Here is a 21,954-nt window from a genome sequence, read left to right on the forward strand (position 1 = left end):
CCACGGGAGCAGAGAGAGAAGGGAAGGACGACTTTACTGCAGCGCTGCTGGACTAGTCAGGGCTGGCATGTGTGACTGAGACTCCAAAACTGCTGCACCCCCAACTGTGCACTGAGACTGGGGCCAGCAGCTCCCTCCTTTGCCCTCAGCCCTTGCTTCTGTCCCAGTCAGAGACCTCCCCTCCAGTGCCCTCGGGAAGGATGGACAGACGCTCTCACTAAATGTCCCAAATCTCCTCCTTGGATGGGGGACTGAGCTTGCTGCAGGTCACTCACCCATCCCGAATGACCCCCCAACCCTAAATACATGGGAAGGGGGCAGCTCTGCCAGTGATTTCAGCTGCCCCCATGCCATGCCTGGCCCTGCTTCAAAGCCAGTCCTCCTCCAAGTGGGGCTCAAACCCAGATCCCAAGACTCCAAGACAATTCCACCTTCTGGACAGCTGCATCCCTGCCCACTGAGCAGCAGTGACCCTGGGCTGGGATTCCCACAACCTCAGCTTCCCCATCCAACAGGAATGGGGTGTCCTGATGGCACAGGAAGAACCAACAGGCATCTGCTTCTGTGAAGGAGGGTGGGATGCAGCTGGTACCTGGCACAAACAGGGTCTGGGGTCCCCCATAAGCAAACACCCCCCTCCACCAACCCAGCGGAGAGCGCTCCTGGGACCAGCCTGGTCTCGTTATAAACTGCATTAATTAACAGCCTACTCCAGAAGAAAAACCCTTTACTTCTCTCTCTCTCGGGTCCTGGTTTGTGCTGTGAGGAGAGGGCGGGGGGGAATCTGCCCCCAGAGCCCTCTCCCATGTTCTTGCTCCCAGGGGAAACAGCTCAGCCCAGCCCAGCCCCAGAGCTCAAGGAAAGACGGATACAAAGCAGCAACAGTCAGCGCACAGACAGAAAAATGAAAAGAAAGGAAAGTACAGACATGGCATTTAATGAGGCAACACCGACAGGGACAAATGAGAGGGGGGGACATGCCACAGTCACCAGGGCTGGACCCTCACCTCTGCCTGGCTGTGCTTTGGGTCCCCTTCCCATGGCCAGGGATCTACTTTGGACAGGCACCAGGAACCCGAGTACAAACAGAGACCAACCAGGGCTTGCTGGCTGTTTCATCATGAGCAGGTGTAGAACAGAGGCTGGAATTAAAGACTGGCTGATGTAAATTCCACCCCAGCACCGTTCCTGGTGTTCTGCACGTGCTTGATGCTCGGTGGGTCCTGCCAAGCCAGTCCTGATCCGTATCCAGTGCTCATGCTTGCCAGGGCACAGACACCAAACTGCTTTCCAGAGGGGGATGGCTCACCCCGGCCATTCCACTGATGGGGAAATTGAGGCACGAGGAGGTTAAGGCCAACATTTCCAAGCACAAGATGCTCCAAGCCTTATTTTCAGTGATACCCAGACACTGCAGATCCTGGTGGTGTTCAGGAGGAAACAGGGGCCCTCGGTGCTCCCCAAAAGGGAGATTAGAAGCATCCAAGCCAGGGTCCCAAATCTGCAGCCGGGGGGAACACTGGGGCCAAGCCGCTTTGCTCAGGGACACTCAGTGTGCCAAGAGCCCTGGCAGGGCTGACTCCCTGGGGAGACATCTGCGAGCACTGATGGAGCTCAACCCATGACAGGTCCTCCAAAAATTAAAAGCTTTCCAGGGGAAAAGTGTCAGAGCAAATGAGGTTTGCCTTTGCCTGGGAACTATGTCAAACGCGGCGGGGCCCATCATTCATCAGCGGAGGCGATTGCAGCAGTGTCACATTCATTGGGAACATCGATTGGCACCGGGAAGGGACCGGTCTGGCAGACGAGCATTCAACAAGTTGGAGGCACTGCAAAAACCTACCCCAGAGAGTTGCATTTTGGCCACAGAGCAACAAGGAAAAGGTTTCCACGGGAGGGAGTTAAGGACACCCTCCAGAAGCGCCCCCACAGTGAAACATGGGCACCCTCGGGGACAGAAACCGCAGAAGAGGCAGAAATATTGCACATGGACGTGAGGTCAGTGTCCTTGGGGATGGGGAAAGGTGGCTTTTTATGGGCATCAAGAAGTACCACAAGCACAAAACCCCAAAACTGGGGAGCAGGGCTGCATGGTGAAGATCTGTCCCTGCCATGCCGGGAGGATTCAGGAAATGCTGAGGCACTGCCTTGTCTCCTGCATCGTGAGGCACCTGTCAGACTGTCCTCCACATCCAGATGTCACCTCCCACTGCCATGGGGACAGTCCTCTGTCTGGGCTCAGCCACAGGAGCTGCAGACATCCTAGGAGACAGCTGGGTGGAAAGATGCTGCTACCATCAGCTGGACCAGAGATGGAAGGGTGAGCCCCAGGGTGGCTTTAGGGGTCCCAGAGGCTTCTTGCACTTTGCTCCTGAGGGAATGCCCATCTCTCCTTTCCCAGAGCAGGGGCCAAGGCAGCTGAGGCATCACCCACACAAGGCTCATTCTCCAGCAGAGATGCCAGCTGTGTCCCACAGTGTGGGTGCCAGTGGGGCTGAGCTGGGGGCACATGCCAGAGCGGTGGTGGGTGTTGATGGAGTGTGGAGAGGCCATGCAGGCCCCACTCATGACGGGGGGGCTGCAGCCCGGTGTCCCCAGGTGTGTATTCCCAGCCCTTTGCCTCCTCCAAGGTGGGCGCAAGCGGCTCCGCTTGGGGCCGTGCCCTGGGTTCACAGCAAAACCTCCCATGTCCTATGGGAGTGACGGGACAAGGAGACACCCTGAGCTGTGCAGAGCCCAGCCTGGCACTCCCCTGTCACCTTGTCCCAGCTGGGATGGGGGGACAGAGCAAGTCAGAGCAAGGCTCCCCCTCTGTCCCTCCAGCCCCACTGGCACACGGGAAGATTCACAGCCACCACCGAACACCTTCCCACCGTTTGCAAAGCAGAAAATAGCAAAGGAATCTGCTTGAAAGCAAAACCCAACTCTGGGCTCCATTAATACTTTTTCATGCAGTGAGAAAATTAATAAAAGAAAGGAAATGGGGACGTTCTGGTGCCTGGCAGTTTCCTCACCCTGCCCGACCAAGGGATGGAGCTTGGTCTGCTCAGAGTCTGGGCTGAGTGAGCCCTCACTGAGCTCCCAAAGGGAAGGGTGAACAGAAAAATGCAGGGAACACAGGAATGGGAAGAGGAAAAGAAGCTACAGCATCCCCTCCAAACAGCAGCCAGCCCACGGAGCTTGGGATACGGGGGGTGGGAGGAGAGGGGGGAAGGCAGATTTTTGGCTTCATTGTTATTGCAGGCTCCCGGGTCCCCGCAATAGTGTACGAGCATGTAAACCTTACAAATCCTCACCTGGGTGGGTGGACACACACACGAGAGACGAAACACAGCAGCAACATTTACAACAAATAAATAAGGATATCGATCGTCGAGATAGGCGTATAAAAAAAAGCCTCACTTTTTTCCACCGAAGGAAAAAAAAAAAAACCAAAACCAAACCAAAAAGCACAATACTGTCTCACCAAAAGAAAAAAAAATAATAATATAATATATATCCCTAGTGAGCCAAGCCGGGCTGCCAGCGGCATCGTGGGTGATGCCAAGACTCTGTTCCCAATCGCCGTCGGTGCCTCAGCTCCCCGGCCACCCCACACGGGCAGAGCCCAGGGGCTGCAGCCCCCCGGTACCTTTGGGCTCCGTCTCCGGCCAGCTGGTTCCCAGGAGAGGACCCCGCCGGCGCATCCGCAGTCCCATCCGAAAATGTAGGAAAAGGGGAGCAAAGGGGGCGAGGAGGCCGAGAGGGGGCTCTGCCTGCGGCGATGCTCGACCCGTTCCCCCGGCCCTGAAGTCTTGGGCGTTCGCTGCCGCTCAGACCGGGGTCTGGCGCGGGGTTTTTTTTGGAAAAAGCAGAAGTTGGCAAATGGCAGCGGCTGGTTCAGAGTGCAGAGAGGGGGAGTGAGCTCGCGCTTCGAGGGCATCCTTTGCTCGCGGAACAGAAAGGAAGCCGGGAGGGACAGGCAAGCTTCGCACGGCGGTGGTCGGATGGCACGGAGAGCATCTTCCCCCAGGCATCTGCAGGAGAGGGTGGGGAGAAGGGAAATAGGGTGAGAAGGATGGGCAAAAATCCCTGCGGCCATCTCATGAGACACCAGCGCAGCTGGAACGGCAAAGCTGGAAACGGAATAGAGATATACTGAAAATCTCAAAACTCCAGTGGGGTTAAAAACTACCCCACCCCCCTGGACACTGCCTGGACTGTGATGACAAAAATCACTCCAAGGGACACCTCTGCACAGCTCCACAGGGCATAGCAAGGACCACGGGGTGCTCAGCCCAGCACCTGTATAATGCTGTGAACCAGTGTCCCTGACACTGCCGTGCCAAACCCAGCTCCAGGGCATAATATAATAAGATTTAAGATAAATAAAACATTTAATATAATGTGTCTCTGGAGCGTCCCTGTGCCCCCAGCATGCCAGCTGCCTCCCTGCCTCCTCTGCAGCCACATCTGCTGGTGAGGGTGTGAGCTGTGCCGCAGGCAAACATTTCCATCTCCATGGGATGAGGTCTGAGGGGGCTCTGTGATACGGGGGCGACTGGGAGAAACCTATCAGAACAGGGTAACATTCCCCCTGGCTGGATTTGGGGGGGATATCCATGTTTTGGTGCTTCAGCAGAGGAGAATCAGCTGGCTGTGCCTGGGGGAGGTGGGAATGGCATGAGGCAGGTGGGAGATGGGCACCCGCAGCCCCTGGCACCACACTCACCGCCGCTCGGCCCCAGGACTATACGAGCCCATCGTAGAGGGAGAGCGCCTGCACAATGGAGGGGTCGGCCTTGGAGCCCTCCTGAAATTCCTGCAGCGTCAGCTTCCCGTCCGCATTCTGCAAAACACTCCTGTTACTGCACAGCTCCACCCAGTGAGCCCCCGACACCCCGGCACATCCACACCATCCCACACATCCTCCCCACTCCGCTGCCTCAGCCTCGGTTTCCCCATCAAGCCACCCATGCCTGCCATGGAGGGGACAATGCCACCTCAGAGACCCTGAAAGGGATCCAGGGATCCCAGAGGGATGCGGGTGTCCCACAGAGACCTTGGCAGCAGCTGAGACCTTGTGTTGGTGGGGGGAAGGAGGCACATGCAAGAGCCAAGATGCAGCAAAGGGACCCACAGCACCTCCTAAATCCCTTGGCCACAGGAAAAACACCCTCAAGCACCCTCACCTTGTCCATCATGGCAAAAATCCGATCCACCCTCTTCTCCGGTGTGTTCTCCTCCTCGGGAAGCTCCACCGTGTTTCCCTGCAGCATCAGGACAGGACCTGGTCACACACCCATCTGTGCCCTGCCTGGAGGGTGTCCCCAGGCGAGGATTGTCCCCCCACACGTCACATCAGGACAGGGTGCAAGGGGACAGTGTTGGCACTACAGTCACCCTCAGCAACCAGATCCAGACCCTGCCCTGGCCATGATGGCCAGGATGGCCACAACCCCGTACCAAAAAAGGCCAAAGAAGGAACTGGGGGTGTTTCAGCATTCCCACAGAGCCAAGCTCCAGCCCAGCAGGGACCCCCCCCAGGGGCTGCTCACCCTGTGCCCCCCCCTGCCCCTCTTACCACCATCTGGTAAATCGCATCCACAATGTCCAGCATCTCGTTCCGCGTGATGTATCCGTCGTTGTCCAGGTCATACAGCTTAAATGCCCCTGCAAGCCAGAGCAACACCAAGGGGCTGGGACTGTGACCCCTGCCCTGGACACTCACCCCAGCACCCTCGTGGGGCTGAGCCCACCAGTATCCCATGGGCAGCACTTACACCTCAGCTTCTCATCCAGCGTCCCCCGGGAGGTGACCGACAGTGCCTGGATGAACTCCGAAAACTCGATCCTCCCATCCTGGGGGGAGGAAAGGAGGGGTCAGGGTGCTGCTGCCACTCCTGTCCAGCAAAGTCCTCCCTTCCCACGTGTCCCCTCTAAGGGGGCACATCCAGGAAGGCAGCAGGGAGGGAGGAGTGATGCACATTTATGTCCAGCACTGGCATCCAGCTGCCAGTGCCCAGCCCACCAGCGAACATCCCAGCCGGAGCGGCTCTGGAAGGGCACCGCACGGATGGGCTTTTGCCAGCGGCACCAAAACACCGCGCTTCTCCTTTCCTGCTTTGCCACTTCATCGCCCTTCCCCACGTGACTCTCCTCAACTAAAACAAGCGCGGGGGCTCGCTCCAGCTGCGCCGCTTCAATTTCACGCCCCAGGAAGCGCTGGAATATTTTGCTCCTCCAGTGCCACGCAAACGCATTCCAAACCCATCCCACCATCGCCACAGGCCCAGCCCTGACCCCCCTGGACTGTGCCCCTGGATCCCAGACTTACTTTGTTCTCATCGAAGACATTGAAAACAAAAGTGGCAAATTTGGTTGGGTCACCGAAGGGGAAGAACTGCTTATAGATCTTCTGGAAGCCGGCGGCATCGAGCTGCCCACTGGGACAGTCCTTGATAAAGCCCTTGTACCTGCGAATGGAGGGCAGGGCATGGGCCCAGGAGGGTCTCCTGCTGAGCCCTGGGGAGCTGGGACGAGGCTCTCCCCAGTGCTGCAGTGGGCTGGGAAGGTGCTGAGGTGCTCCCTGTGTCGCTCCCATCCCCCACCTGCAGCATCCCAGCCCTGTGGATGGCGTCTTTGTGGGCACCACAGTGAGGGTGGCAGTGGGGACAAGCAGCGAGTGGCACCAGTGACACTGAGTGGTGCCCACTGCACCGCTCCACCCTGCTGCCAGCCCACAAGGGGCAACAGGGCCACAACCAGGCTCGTGGTGGACATTGTCTGGGAGATGGGAGGCGACAGGGACACACTGCCCAGCCAGGACTGACAGCAGTGCCACGCTGCAGCCATGCCCTGGTGAAAAACAATGGCACAGTGACCACCGAGTTCTGTGAGGGTAGCTGGGCACTGGAAAAGGCTCCCCAGGGAAGTGGTGATGGCACCAAGCCTGCCAGGGGTCAAGAGCTGTTTGGACAACACTTGCAGGCACATGGGATTCTTGGGATGTGCAGGGCCAGGAGCTGGACTTATGATGATGCTTCTGGGTCCCTTCCAACCCAGGATATTCCATGATAATTTTTGCACGACCCCAAATGAAAGCTGCTCAGAGGAGCTGGGGGGCACAGCGGGGTTCCTGTGTCACCAGGTGGCACAGCCCAGGTCATTTCCAAAACCCACCAATGCTTAAACATCCCAAAAAACCCTCGGTCCCAGCTCCAGGCTGGACCTGGGTGCTGGAAAGTGCAGCTGCACCGGAGGGTGCAGGGAAGGGGCTCACTGGCTCTGTGGGTGTGGGCACCACGCAGGGAGCGTGAAGGGAGCATGTGGGACCACACGGGCATCACGTGGGGTGCGTGAATATTATGCAACACGTCGCCCAGATCTGTCAGGCGCCCGCTGCAGCGGGACGAGGGCTGGAGGAGGAGGGGAAGGGGGTGGCGAGGTGGGAAACCGAAGTGCCGGTGACATCTTTTTCACGCTGCTGCAGCTATGACTCATCGGGTGGGGGGGGGGGAAGGATGAGAGAAAGAGATAAAGAAAGCAAACCTTGACTGGTGGGATAGGGAGATGAAAGGGAAGCAGCGGCTTTTCTAGGGCGCTGTGTTCGGTGGGGCGGAGGGGATGGAGTGAGAGCATGGATCCCACCCCTGACAGCCTCTGCAGGCCCTACTGCAAAAGGGGACATGCTGGGACAGCACCAGCCTCCTGCACCGGGTCACCAGCTGGACAGTCCCCATGTCCCCACGTCCCCACGCTCTTTGGCTGCTCGTATGGGGAGGGAAGAGCCACTAGAACCCAGCCCTTGCACAGGGTGTGAAGGAAAACCCCTCTATTTTCTGGTCTCCCCTCTACGAGGCAGGTGCACCCCAATATGGGTGCACCTGCCCACCCCTCCTGCATGTCCCTGCTCTGTCTGGCCAGTGGGGTGGCCGAGTGCCACCAGCTCCTGTCCCCTGCCCACAGCCCCATGCCCCAGCCAGCTCACCACCATGCCAGGCACTCACCACTGCTGCACCTCCTTCTCCGTGACTGCAAGAGAAAACAGGAGAAAAGAGAAAAAAAGAGAGAAATTTAGTGCTTTTGCAGTGACAGCTGTTCCCCTGCACTGCCCATCAGTGAATTCCCTGGGGGATGCCATGGGGCTCCCAAAAATTATTTCCCTGGGGGATGCTCTGGGATTCACTCACTCCATGGGCTGTCAGGTGCCCCCCACAAGTTCCCCATGTGGCAGCAACTGCTTTTGAGGCACTGCCTGGGCCAGCCCAGCTGGTGCATGGGACCAGGGCTGCAGGTGTTGGGGACCCCTGAAACCAAGAAGCCTCCCAAGATGTTTTGTGTTGTGCTCAGGGAGTGCAGAACCATGGCTGCAAGATGCTCTGGACCATGAAGGGGACAAGTTGATCATGCCTGGGGAAAATCTGGGCCTGCTGTCTCATCTTCCCAGAGCTAAAAACACCCATGAAAACATCTGCCAAAACATCTGCCTGGAGGCAGCTCAGGGAAGGAACTTGCCTGGCCCTGACATTACACACTGAACGGGGGCACAGGCACAGCCCCAGGGCTGGCATCCCCCCAGGCACCAGCTGCCTCTGGAGAAACATCATCAAACCCATCACAGCACCCTGGGGAGCCCCACCAGGCTCTGGAAAAACCCCAAAAATGCAACAAGCTAGAAAACAGTGAGCACTGGCAACCCCGAGTGTCCCCAGCCAAGGGACAGCTGCTGAAATGAAAAATGTCCTCAGCAGAGGAAAGGCTCAGAGGGATGTGGGATGCTGGGCAGGGGGCTGGCACTTGTCCCTGCATGTCCCACTGCAGAAGCTGTGCCTGTGCCTCCCCACAGTGGGGAGCCAGGTGCCAGCAGGTGGGCACAGGGGGAACGGCCTCATTTGTCATTTCCTTTGCGTCGTGCATCTAAATAATGATTAAAAAGCCACAGGTCTGAAAGGCGCGGGGATAATGAGGCGAGTGGAGATGTCAATGTGCAAACGGCTGATAAAAATAGAGACCCAAGACACACCAACAGATACCAATTACCTTGGATGGCAAAAAAAAAAAAAAAAAAAAAAGAAAGCAATTTTCTATCAGGAAGATTTGTAACGTGCCTGGCAGAAGGCGCAGAGCACAGAGGCGAGGGCTGGCGGGTGGGGCGGCCAGGAGGGCACACAACGGCCCACACCTCATCACCAGCTGGATTCTGGCTCCAGCATCCCTGTTAGCAGGAATTGCTGTGCCCAAGATTGCCCCAAGCATTGGGGGATCCCTCCATCCCAGCTCAGGGGTCACTGGAGGGACAGAGCCTTCAATTCCCCCACTTCCCCTGGGATTCAGCAAAAGCAGCACCCACTGTAGCACTGCAGGGTGTCTGGACAGCAGCACTCCAGGAGAGCGGACACAGCCATGGGGATGCTCAGCAGCTGGGATGAAGAGCACTGAGGGCTTTGGCAGTCACAGGTGGGATTTGGAGGGTTGTTTGTTGAGCTGGGGTGGGCTAAACATCAGTCATAGCAGTCTCAAGGGATTTCCCCATCCCCCAAAATAAAGGGTTGCACAGAAGCATCCTTCCAAAAGAGAGATGCTGAGCAACATCTCTAACAGGAACAGGCTTCCCTGCACACAACCTCATTGAGACACCAGCCATGACCTCCACCCTGAGGGTGCCCAGGGGATGCCCCAGGCACCAGCTCTGCAGGCCCAATCACCCACGAGCACCAAGGAGGGTAGGTGGAAGGAGGAGGATGAGGGTGAGCCCTTGGGGCAGGCAAAAAAGACCTCAGCAGCAGCCCGGGCTGCAGTCAGAGCTCAGCTCAGCCCCTCCAGGCAAATCGCCTTCTGCTTCTCTCTTGTTCGACTGCGTTTCCCCCAACGTGCTATTTTGGGCCCGGGAGCTGCCTTTCAACTCCAGCAGGAAACAATTAAGAAATTTGTGCTTTTTTTAGTACAGGAGAAATGCTGGTAATGACACGCTCGGGCTGAGGCAGGAGGGAGGGACGGAGCCAGCTCCCCTCGTGCCGCAGGAGGGATGTGTGATGCTCCCAGGAGAGGCTTTTCCGACGGAGGGAACCATTCAGGTGCCACGCTGGAAATCAGCACAGGGCTCCCAATGAGGGATTTGTTAACGTGCATCCTGGAAAGCCACACGGAGCCGTCCTCCAGCACACTGGCACCGGTGCCTGTCCTCCAGCTTTGGGTGCTGGGGGATCTGTGCGGTTCTCCTGAGGTGGGAGCGCGGCCTCATCTCCCAGCCCTTGGAAAACCACCCACCTCTGGGTTCACCCCTCCACTGCCATCACACCTCCCCCCCGCCCAGGGGCAGAGTGTTCCCAGGGCAGGGAACCACCCCAGCCCCGACCCAGCGTGGGGACTGAGCAGTACCTGCCTCCCCGTACCTGCTGTTACAGATCCGGGACAGATGATGACTTCATGGCTGCCACTTCCCGGCCACTCCGACCCTGCTGGCTGTTGACACTCCGAGTGGCACCAATTAGGAATGCTAATGCTCGACTTGCAGCCGCAGAAGCCTTGGGGACAGGCTACCGAGCGAGCGCGTGGCTGAGCCACCTGTCCTGAGGCTGGCGACAGGGGACACACGCCGGGGCAGGGCTGTCCCTCTGCTCTGCATCTCCCCGGCAGGCAGAGCCCCGCCGGGCTCACCGACAGTACCCGTGCAGCGGCAGCTGCTGCATTTCCCTTCCGCGGCACCGATGACGCCGCGATGCTGAGCCGACACACATCAATTTGCAGCGATATAAACCTCGGCCAGGTGCGCCCCCGACGCCCCACAACAAGGGGATGACCCACAGCAGCCCCATAGAGCATCCCAGCGGAGCAGGATCGGCTCCCTGGCCGCGCTCCAGCGAGGAGCCGGGCTCAGCTGCCGTGCCGTGCTCCAGGGACTGCCGCTCCCGCAGCCGCGCTAGGGAGGGCTAAAAATAGTGCACGTAGCAGCTTGTTAGTAGCAGCGTGCCCCGGGATCCTTGGGGATGAAAGGCGCTAAATAAAGGCAGAGTATTATCATTTGTTATGAACCGCAACGCTGGAAGAGGCATTGCCGAGCCGGGAGCCCCAGCGACGCCCCGCCGGCGCCGGCCCGTGCGCGCAGCCCCGCACCGCGGCAGCGACAGCAGCACTGGGCAAAGAACGGGGAATCGCCGAGCGCGGGGCTCCCAGCGCAGGCAGGGCAGGCAGAGGGACAGGGACAGGCACAGGCACCCAGAGCAGCTCAGGAGCTGCCCCACACGCCCAAACCGCAGCCAAGGGCCCTCTCTGCCCTTCGCTGGTCGGTCCCTTCCCGCTCCCACCTCAGCTGGGAGGAAGGTTTTGGCCACACGTCTCACACAGCACAGAGGGACAGAGCCTCCAAGCAGCCCCCAGCCCCCTCCTCCCAGCTGCCGGTACTTAACCCCCCCCTCCCCAGCCCTCTCCCCCCACCTCTCCATCAATCCCAGTGGCACAGGCGAGGACTGACAGCTCCGTCACCACCCGCCCTTCGCGTGCCCCCTCTCCTCCCACCACCCAGCTGCCACTGCAGCAAGAATCAGCTCTGGTTAATCAGTGCTCAAGCCTGTTAATTTGTGTTTTCCAGGCAGAGAGGAGAGGAGGGACTTGGGACTGTAAATCCCCATCCGTCGCCCTGCCGCAGGGAGCTCGCTGCTCGCTGGACCGCGCCGGGGCCGGGGCAGCAGGAAGGAGGGCAGGAGGTAGCTGGATTCGAGTGGTTCAGGGACCCCTGGTCACGGTGGGATACATGAGGTGACGTGATGCTTCAGCCCCACCGGGGCTTGTTTCGTGCTGACATCTCTTCCCCTGTCTGCGCAAGAGTAGGGGCTCGGCCACCGCCGCAGGGCTGGACCCTGAGCAGGACCGTGCACACTCAGCTCAGCCCGTGTGCCAAAACCAACGGCACAGCTCTGTCCTTTTGCAGGTTTGAGTTCCCAAACGCTCAGCAAGCATTGTCCCCACGCAGCAGCCACTGAGGAACCCCCACACGTCCCCCCTTGCTCCAGCTGCTACAACAGCACCTTGATCCCGTGGGGCTATGGGCACCGCAGCCTTATCAGGGAAACCAGTTAATTATTTCCAGGCACAGAGTGGCTTCCCTCACCGCCACAGGGCACTCCAGCTATGCCAGGTCACGGGCTCTGCCGCCAAGCCACGGGCAAGTGGTCCAGCACCACACTCTGAGTCATGGCAGGGGCAGTCCTGCGGCATTTATTTCCCCCAGGCAGCTGCTGTGGCTCCTTCACAGGGTCCCCGGGCATCCCAGCCTGGGTGAGCCAGCACATCACCCCAAGATGGGGCTCCCATCGGGTTTGGGGCTGCCTAAACCTGCTGTGGATGCTCAGCGCAGTGCCCAGGCCAGGGGAAATTGGGCACCCACACTGGGTGCTCCTGCGTGAGCAAAGTGGCTGCTCAGGCGTGAAGGAATGGGGCATTTATGCATGCACTAACTGGGCACCCATGCCTGAGCCAGAGGGGCACTCATGCAAAAATACACTGGGAAATCATGCGTGGACTAACTGGGCACTCGTGCATAAATTATGTGGGTGCTTCTAGGAGAACTAATTGGGTGCTCATGCATGAACCGCCCGGGTGCTGCGGCGAGAGTGAAAGGGCCGCTCATGCACGAACCAGCTGGGGGCTCATGCATCCATTTTTTGGGGCATTCATGAATTCACGGGGCGCCCATGCACGGATTAATTGAGCAGTCACGCGTCCATTCGCTGGGCACTCCTGCGTGAGCTAATTGGGCACTCATGTGTAAATTAGTGTAATTAGGAGATAACACACTTGTGCACGTACTAATTGGGCACTCAGGTGTGAATGGATCAGGTGCTCATGCATGAATTAATTGGACACTCAGGCATGAGCTAATTGCAGGCACGTGCGCCAATTAATTGGGCACTCATGCATCAACCACCGGGGCGTTCATGCACGGAGCAGCAGCGTGCGATCCAGCGGGAATTCACTGGGCAGCCATGCATAAATCCAGCTGGGTGTTCATATGCAAATTAATTGTGCGCTCACGTGTGTTTTAATTGGGCGCCCATGCGTGAACTAATTGGGCGCCGATGCGGAGGAGCCGGGGGTGCTCATGCGTGCGCTGAAGGGCCCCTCACGCGTAAAACACCCCGGGTGCTGCGGGGCGAGCCCCGCACACGCTGCAATTTGTGCCAAACACACTCCGCCCCCCGTCTCGCCGAAACACACATTTAAGAATTTTCTGAACGTAAATCTGATACAAACTCCACTCTCAACATCGTCACAATGTTAATATTAACCAATTACGAGCTCCCCGCTCCCTCCCGCCCGGCTCGGCAGAGTATGTGCTCGCTCCGACTTCCCTCCAGCCCCTGGGATCACAGCGTCAGCATCACAGTCTGAACAAGCCCTGCAGAATTCGTCCCTGGTCCCTCAGAGTGACCACTGGGCGCGGTACAACACGTACTCGGTGCAGAATTCACACCTGCAAACACGGACACAGCAAGGTCCCATCGGTTGGCACAGGGGGACCCAGTGCCAGCCCCTGGCCCTGCGGAGTGAGTTACCTGGGGTAAACGCATCACAGCCTGAGTGGTCATTCCCAGTTCCAGGCCTTGTCTCTACAAAACACTCAGCCAAGAGCACGGCAGCAGCTGTTGGAGGTGAGTGGAACCGGGGGACTTAATCCAGCCCTCAAACAGGCACTGGGCAGCACTTGTCTGGTGCAGAATGGGCACCTCCCTGCAGAGGGAGGAAGATGCCCTGTGTGCCAGGGCTGGCAGGGGTCACCTCTGGCAGCCTGGGCTGTTGGGTGGCTTCGTGCAATTCGGAAGGGTCGGGGGGAAGCATCCCAGGGACAGTTGGAGCATTGGCACCAGGTTCCATCCCAGTGCACTGCCCCAGCTCCAGCACCAACCCCCCAACAGAGCCCAGTGCCCACGGGAGCTGCCCTGTGGTGGAGGGAAGGGGTGAACTCTTCCAGGCTGCCACAGGCTCAGTCCTCCACTGGGACTGTCCATCAGCCCATTGTGGGGCATTCAGAGCTCACTCAGGTCCCTGTTTGATGATGGTAACTTTTAGGATATTCCACATGTCAGCACTCTGGAAATTTGGGTAGTTTGGCCCTGATGACCTGGTCTCATTAAAATTCAGGTTGAACTCCTTAATGATGTCCTGGTTCCGTGCTCTCTGCCAGCTCCTGGGCCACCAGACCACCCCTGGTTGGGCTTTGCTCCTGCTCCCAGGCAGCACAGGGACAGCTCTGGGCAAGAGGCAGTAAAACACAACTGTGGCACCGGAGTCACCCCCTTGAAAACAACTGTTTCTGGAATCGGACTGATGTCATTTTCTTTTGCTCCTCGAGATGATCACCTGCAGTTTGCCCCAACCACTGTGCCCCAAGCTCAGCCCCGTGCCTACCTCTGCTCCCAGCCACATCGCCCACACACCGGGGTGTCCCTGTGTGGGAACCCATCGCTGCAACATCCCCAAGGGATTTGGGAGCAGCCCCACTGTGCAGGCACCAACACACGTCTCCCTGTCACAGCGGGACACCCCCATCCCAGCTTTCCCAGTTTGGCTTCTCTCCCCATCAGACTCAGACATCACCAGCACCACGGCAGGTCTGGGAGCCTCCGAGATGTTCGGAGCTTGAGTCTGACAGTGTTATTGGTGTCATTTGTTACTCTGAGACAGAGCAATACACGGAGCAGTGCCGGGGTGTTTGGCACTCTCCTCACTGGCGGCTGCCATTAGCGGTCTGCCTTGCTCCCAGAGTGGATAAACAGGTCCGTGAGCAGTTCTGTTCTCATCTCCCCCGGGGCTGGTACCAACAGGAAAGCCAATATGCAGCTGAAATCCTTTTTAGACTTTATTAAATATTTAAGGGCCCGACATTAGGCTTTGGAAATTGGGTTTATGGAAAAAGCAGCAGTTGCTCTTTGAAGCAAAGGCAAGAGAGGAAGGGTGAGGGACAGTGCCTTAATTTGGAAATTAATGAATCAGGCTGAAGCACCCCCACAGCAGGAGCTGGTGGCTGCAGCAGGTCTATCCCAGGATTGAATCCCAGCTTCCCCATGAGCCAACGCAGCAATGTTCTGGAGGGGCAGAGGATTCCCAGTGCCATCAGGAGCAGGGACAGAGCAGCCCCCCTGCCCAGACATCCATGGCACAGCTGTGTCCTGCCACCTGCTCAAATCCATCCCTTGGCCACAGGGATTTCAGTGCGATCTGGCACTCCAACATGCCATCCCCAACCTGAGGAGCAAATCCTGCCCTGGGAGGAGAAGACTCCCCTCTAGAGCAGCATGGGCAGTAGGAAAGGAAGTCTCTCTGGCTCAGCCATCACTCCCTGGAGCCATGGGAAGGTCAGGAGGATGCTCAAGGAAAAGCCTTGCTGGCAGCAGGGCCACCTCTGCTGCCCCCGCGGTCTCTCCTGCAGGGATCACCATGCACTGAGGGGTGACACAGAGACGCAGAGCGGCTCTGCCAGGTCCAACCATCGATCACAAGATGCTGGAGAAACAGGTGGATGAAGCACAGGCAGCCCTCCTTCCAGCAGGAGGTGTGGGGAGGGAGCCCTGTGCCCACAGGGAGTGATGGTGATGGAAGCGACACAGACCATGCCCCAGGGCTGAGCACCCCATGGCCACCCTTGCCCAGGGCACGAAGCTTGGCTTGCTTTGGCATCCAGCTCCCTAGAAGACCCAGGAGAACAAAGAGGGGAAGGAGGAACAAAGCGACCCCACAAATGTCACCCCGATAACAGAGTGAGCGTGCCCGCTGGCTCCTCCCTGAAGCAGACGCTTCCTTTGATGCCTTCAGAGCTTCTTGTTTCACAACCTTAATTATAGCGGCAGCAGCAAAGGTCAGGAGAGTGGTTAAGCAGATCCATTAACATGTCAGGGGATAAATGAAATGTGATTCTTGTGATGCCGGAGCGGCAGCGGCGTGAGCGTGGCTGGCGGGGATGGCTGCTCTGCTCTGCCGCAGAGGGAGCGCTCAGGGCCTCAGTCATGTCTCCCCCTTCCCACCCTGGCACTGCAAGAACCTCCCAGGGACTGCAGGGACTCCTCGAAACTTGCTTCTGAAACCCCAAAACTTGTTTTGCTTGCATCTACCTATGGAGCCCCAGGTCCATGTGCATGTGGGATGCCGTGGGTCAGATTCACTGGGAGCAGGTTGGGGTCACCTTGGAGAAGGAACTGGAGATCACTTCAGACCACCACAGCCCTCCAGAGGCAGCACAGCAGGTCCACATTGAGCTTGCAGTGAACCTGCACCACAGCAACCCCCTTCACAGCAAAACCAGGCCCCAAACAAATGCCAGCCCCTGGGCATCCCTCTGGCATCTCCTGCCCATTGTCCTGCCTCAGGGACCCAAACCAACCTGGCCTTGGACACTTCCAGGGATCCAGGGGCAGCCACAGCTTCTCTGGGCAACCTGTGCCAGGGCCTCACCACCCTCACAGGGAAGAATTTCTTCCTGATATCCAACCTAACCCTACTCTCTGTTGGTTTGAAGCCATTCCCGTTTGTCCTGTCACTCCAAGCCCTGTTAAAGGTCACCCAGGCTGACAATTTCACCCAGCGTTTGCCACTGAGGGATAATGGGTTCGTAGCCACCCGGCCAGCTCACCCCGCTTTCTGCTGGATGAGCAACAGGAGGCATTTCAACACAAACCAACCTGGCAGAGAAACTCAGTGCCTGGGGCCAAACACTTTGGAGGCTAAAAATAAACCAGCAGCAGCAGGGGAGCTACCAAGGTCCCTCCTCTGCTCCTGCCCACTGCCCCAGCCAGCACATTTCCTCAGCACCGGGGTGGCACAGTGGAGCAAAGCCCTAGTCTGGCTCAGCCAGCAAGGAACCAACCCATTTTCCCATTTTCCTGGCTGAAAACTGCTGCAGTCGTAGAATTTCCTTTCCTTTCCCACAGAATTTCACCCGCCACCACGTACCCCCGTAACTACAAATCAATATGTTTATAGTTTGCTCTTAAACTAATGCCCATTAATTCCCTGCATTACTGTCGAGCAACGGAGCCAATTTTGCAGCTTATTGTGAAAGAGTAGAAAATGATGATGCCGGAGCGAGTTGAAAATCCACAAAATAGATCACAGTGGGTGGGATGCGGTTCTTGGGAAAAGAGCATCTTCCTCTCCCTGCACCCACTCTGCAGCCTGGGTGTTGTTTTGGCACCTTTGCCGTGGCTCCTACGCCTTCACCTGAGCCCCACTGTGGCCTCAGGAGCACTGGGACCACCATCCCCAACCATCCTGACCCCAACGTGGCCCCAGAGCGATGCTGCTGCACCGACACGGCTCTGAGTGTGCCCGATTGCTCAGCTACTGCAGCCTCAAAAATAACAGTGCTAGTCCTGGACATGGGCAACAGCTGTGCAAAGGGAACCCTGAAAGCCAATCCCCCAAAAAATGACTGAAAAAAAAGAGCAAAATGTGCTCTTCTGAAACAAGCTCAAGTTTTTAAAATTGCTTCGTGATTTTAAGGGTTACTAGCCTGGGAGTGCTGCTGCGAGTAGGGACACTCAGCACTGTATTTCTCCTCCAGTTTCTCTCCCAGGAGTCCACACCAAGTAATTTCCAACCAGGACACGTATCGTGCACCCACAACTGCACACGTGCATGTTACACACTTCATTTAGGCCACAGCCACACCTCAGGACCTTCACAAATCTCCAGCTGAGCAGAACCCTCTGACCATGGCCCCACAAGGTTCTTAAACAGAATCCGAAATCCCACCGTGGCCCTAAACCGTGAGCAGCTGGCCCAAGTTAAGCTCAGGTTTAAATCCCCATGGAAGAGGATGTGATCCAGGGAGGATGGTGGTTCCTTCAAGTGTCAGGAGTTACCACCTCCTGGAACACAACACCAAACTGCATCTCCGAGCTACCCCAACGAGGCAGCAGGAAGATTAATAAATTAATTATTATAAAGCACTTTGAGGGCTTTTCGATGAAAGGATTTATGAGAGTACAAAGAATTACATAATTTATTATTCAGTATTATTATCACTCAGCATTGACTTCTCCTGCACACTCCTGTGAGGCACCAGCCTGGTCTCCAAGGAGGGTTAAACAGCCCTGCAGCCTGGCTGTCCTCACAAGCACTATTCCAGCACCTGGCAGATGGGGGAGCCTGGCATTGCCAGGTATTCCTGGGCACTCAGGTGCCCAGAGACACAGAAAGGCACACGGAGATGGGTCCAAACCAACAGGACTTGGGCAGCCGGCACTTCGAAGAAGCCCTTCTGCGCCTTTAGGTGTCCAAGTGCCATTAAAATCTGGCCCCCAGCACTGTTAGTCAGGAGCAGAGTGGGGAGGGGAGCCAAGAGACGAGGTTTCCAGGCTCCTGCCTTTCCATGTCCAGTTCCCAGCAGGGCCTGGGACAACCTGCTCTGAATGCACACAGGAAAATATTTCTCGCAGCTCACAGAGGCCACTGACGGCAGCCCTGCAGCATCCTCGGCTCAAGTTCCCTGTCCACAAGTGCCCTGGCACCTGAGCCATCCCATGCTCCTCTCCTCCCATCTCCTGCTTGTCCCAGGATTGCTGCAACTGAGGCACGGCCAGAGAAACACCACAAATAGGAGATGGAGAGCCCAGAGGGGACAAGGGAGACAAGAAGCCACCAGGCACTGAAGAGCACTAAGGGGAAACAGGTCATCTGTGTCCCACAGATGAGATAAATTTGCAGAAAAGCCATGTGGGGCAGGGAGAGGGGGTGCCATTTCCCTCTGATCCTGCAGAACTGAGAGGGGCCTTTTTGGTATTTGCTTTGTTTTGCATGGAAATTCACACAAACAGAAAATGATGCAATGGAAGGAAATCCCAGCGTGGGAGAAGCCCTTCACGTACCACAGCCACAGCTCACGCTGCCATGGGAACCTCCATGGGACAAATGCAGGTTCCCATCAGTTTGGGCTGCTGGAGACATCTGCCCAGATGTGCTGTAGCAACAGCACAAACAGCACCACACACGAGGCAGGGACAGCACTCGCTCAGTGACGTGGCAGCCAGGACATGGGATGGGCAGCACAGGCCAGGGATATTCTTGTGTCTGTCAGAAAGGTGCCAAAGTATCAACATGCTGTGGAATAAAACCTTTCCCAAGCAGGCCCCCAGAAGCTCTTGAGCAGGCTGTGGATGTGTGTGTATGACTGTCCCCTGCTCCAGCTGTTCCAGCAGCCACAGCACTGGGGTCTGGATCAGTTCCTCCCCCTGTACTCAGTGCAGCCCTGCCCTCCTACCTGCCTCTCCTCTGCCTGGCTTCCCCAAAACACAGAGGGAAATGAGTATCTTTCCAATCTCCCAGGGTCTGAAGATAAATCAGAGGCTCTCAGCCGTGCCTGGGAGGGCTCTGTGAAGTGCTTCACCAGACAAGGGAATGCGCACTCGCCTTGACAGCTGCAGAAAAGGGGCAGAAGCGCTCAGCAAAAGTAATTAATCCCAGAGACGAGAGGTGGAATGAGCAGAGCTGAACAAACAAACCCTGGAATTAGCGACAGCTCTCCCTGACAGGCACCACACTGCCAGCCACATGCTGCTGGGGCACGTTGGGATGCTGCACCAGACTCCAGCCACGCAAAGGGCCACGTGCTGCTAGGTGCTGCTGCCTCACCTGCACAGGTACAGGGGTCTTTAAAAAGCAGCAATGAGAATTCCAGAGCAGGCAGGCAAAGCTCCAGACAGGCTGGAAATTCATTGAGAGATAGATCAAAGGACCACAGCCTTTCTTGGAAAGGGTGCAGTGGAAAGGGGAGGGCACCCAAAAGAGAGGAGCAGAAAGTTCGGAATGAAGTATTTCACAAAAGCAATGACCTGCTGGCCTTATCCAGCAAAGAGACATCCCTGTGCCCAGAGACGTTGGTTTCACCAGCGCTGTATTTGGCTGGCTTCAGCTGCAGGTAAGACATGAGCCACCACTGCCTGTGTGCCCTGTGTCGGCCCCTTGGGTGCTGGCACCTTCCTGGCGCAGAGGAGCCACCCCAGGGGTGCAGAAAGCCCAGCACACAGGAGATCACCAGCAGATGAGGCTGTGCTGGGGCTGGCTGTTCCCACATTCCTCTCCATCAGAGAGGAATGAGATCAGGTCATCACAGTGGCTGCAAACGGAGCGGGCGATTGCAGCACAGCATTAATGGTACCTGGCCTGGCGCGGCTGCACTCACCGTGGGCGACAGCTGCAGTGAGGACACCAAAACCCAGCTCAGCTCCAGCCGGGGCTGTGCCCACCTGGCACTGCCACCTTCTCACCATTTCCTCCCCCTGAGCACTTTGAGGAAGCCCAGCCGGGGTACCCCAACCTCTCCTAGCATCACACCCGGTTTGGCTATGCGGACATGCCCCCACCACCTGCCCTCCTCCTGCCTGCTGCCGGCTGTGCCACGGCAGAGAGCAACCCCGCGTGTAGGGTTGTGCAATGCACCAGTATTGCCTCTTCTCCATATGGGAGAACTTGCTGCATCCTAATCTATTGCCTTTTTGGGTAAGCGCTGCTGTGGGACTGCAGCAATGACAGAGGGGAGAGCTCGCAGGTCTGCTGTACGTTTGGGGAATATCTGCGACCTGAAAGCGGGGAGGCAAACTTGAGCCACGAAAGCCTTTGTTTCCTTTGTGCATCCTTCAGGAAAAAAAAATGATTTTGCTAAAACTGGATGGTTGAGGCACCAGCCACGTTAATTAGATTACGGTGGAGGTCCAGACGGGAAAGCCACTCGCTCAGAAAATCAGGTTATTAAACCGATACGGAGATACTTAGAAAAATATCGAACTCGCCGGTGTCGGGCTCTTCTCTCCACTTCAGAGCACAATAACAAAGGGAACCCCTCCAACTAACGCACCCAACTTTAGAAGCCACCCAGATGCTCGGCACCCCGCTGCCGGGCTCCGGGGAGGCAGCGCGGGGAGGACAATCCCCGCGGCGGGCCCTGGGTGCCAGGGACCGGGCAGCCCGGGGAAAGGATGCTCGGGGCAGGGGCGGAGGGGCGGCGAGGGAGGGCGCGATGCTCCGGTGGGCGCCGCGGGCGGGCAGGATGCGGCCCTGGCCCCGCCGTTCCCGGAGGCTCAGAAATAGGCCACGGAGGATGGTTTTTGTGAAAAAAACAGCGCGTTCCCCTGGCTCGTTGCCCCTCTCCGTGTCTCTGCTGCCTTATGGGTTTTTTCCTCCTCCCAGGCCAATCCCTGAATTCTTCCAACAAAACCCGTCCGAGCCTGCGCCCTCCCCGGGAGCGGCCCCGCAGGAGCCGCGGCACCGACCCGGGGGAGCGGCGGGGCCGGGCGGCAGCGCGGATCCCATCACACCCTCGGCATCCCCCCGGCAACCCCCCGGGCACTCACAGTACGTTTTCCTGGTCAGCTCTTCCACAACTTCAGGCTTCAACTTGCTGTTGGATTTGCCCATGGTGGCGGCAGCGCCTCTGAGCCCGCCGCCTCCCGGCCTCGCTGCGGGGCACGGAGCGGCGGGGCCGCTGCCTCGCTGGGGCTCCCGGCCCGGCTACATCCCGGGGGGGGCGGCGGCGAGGGGGGCGGAGGGGTCTTTGTTGGAGGGGTTTGGCCGCAGAGCCGCGCTGCGGGGCCGCGCTGCGTGTCCGTGTGCGTGTCCCCGGCTCCACGCGCCCTCCCCGCCCTCCGCCGCCGGGCGCGGAGCGGCCGCGGGGGCGCGGAGGGGCGGAGGGGCGGCGCGCCCCGCCCCGCGCTGCGGGAGCGGGATGGGGATGGGGAGGGGGCTCCGGCACGGCCCCGCCGCTCCCAATGGCGGGAGGACTCGGGAGAGAAGGGGATTCCAGAGCGGCCCCCGCCGCCGGGACCCCCCTCCTCCCCCCCCGAGGCGCTCCGCAGGGATCAGCGGGAAGCCTCGGAGGGAAATGTCGGGAATCGGGGTCCTGCTTGCGGGGGGCTGATGGGCAGCGGGGGGATGAGGAGAGAGGGGCGCTAGCCGTGGGAACACAGAGCCTAGGGCAAGGCTGAGCTC

The 21,954-nt window shown here is 58.2% G+C and overlaps 1 protein-coding gene across 1 annotated transcript; it reads right to left on the minus strand.

Annotated features, from left to right (window-relative positions):
• Positions 1-4,729: 4,729 nt before the first annotated feature.
• Positions 4,730-21,384, minus strand: NCS1 (neuronal calcium sensor 1; the record flags this gene model as incomplete). Its single annotated transcript, XM_082295235.1, has 7 exons — positions 4,730-4,828; positions 5,172-5,249; positions 5,564-5,652; positions 5,763-5,841; positions 6,317-6,455; positions 7,989-8,013; positions 21,321-21,384. The coding sequence occupies 7 exons, from the start codon at positions 21,382-21,384 to the stop codon at positions 4,730-4,732; spliced, it is 573 nt and encodes a 190-aa protein (XP_082151361.1).
• Between the last annotated feature and the right edge of the window lie 570 nt (positions 21,385-21,954).

This window comes from Coloeus monedula, assembly GCF_965178545.1.
Source record: "Coloeus monedula genome assembly, chromosome: 21".
Classification (NCBI taxonomy): domain Eukaryota; kingdom Metazoa; phylum Chordata; class Aves; order Passeriformes; family Corvidae; genus Coloeus; species Coloeus monedula.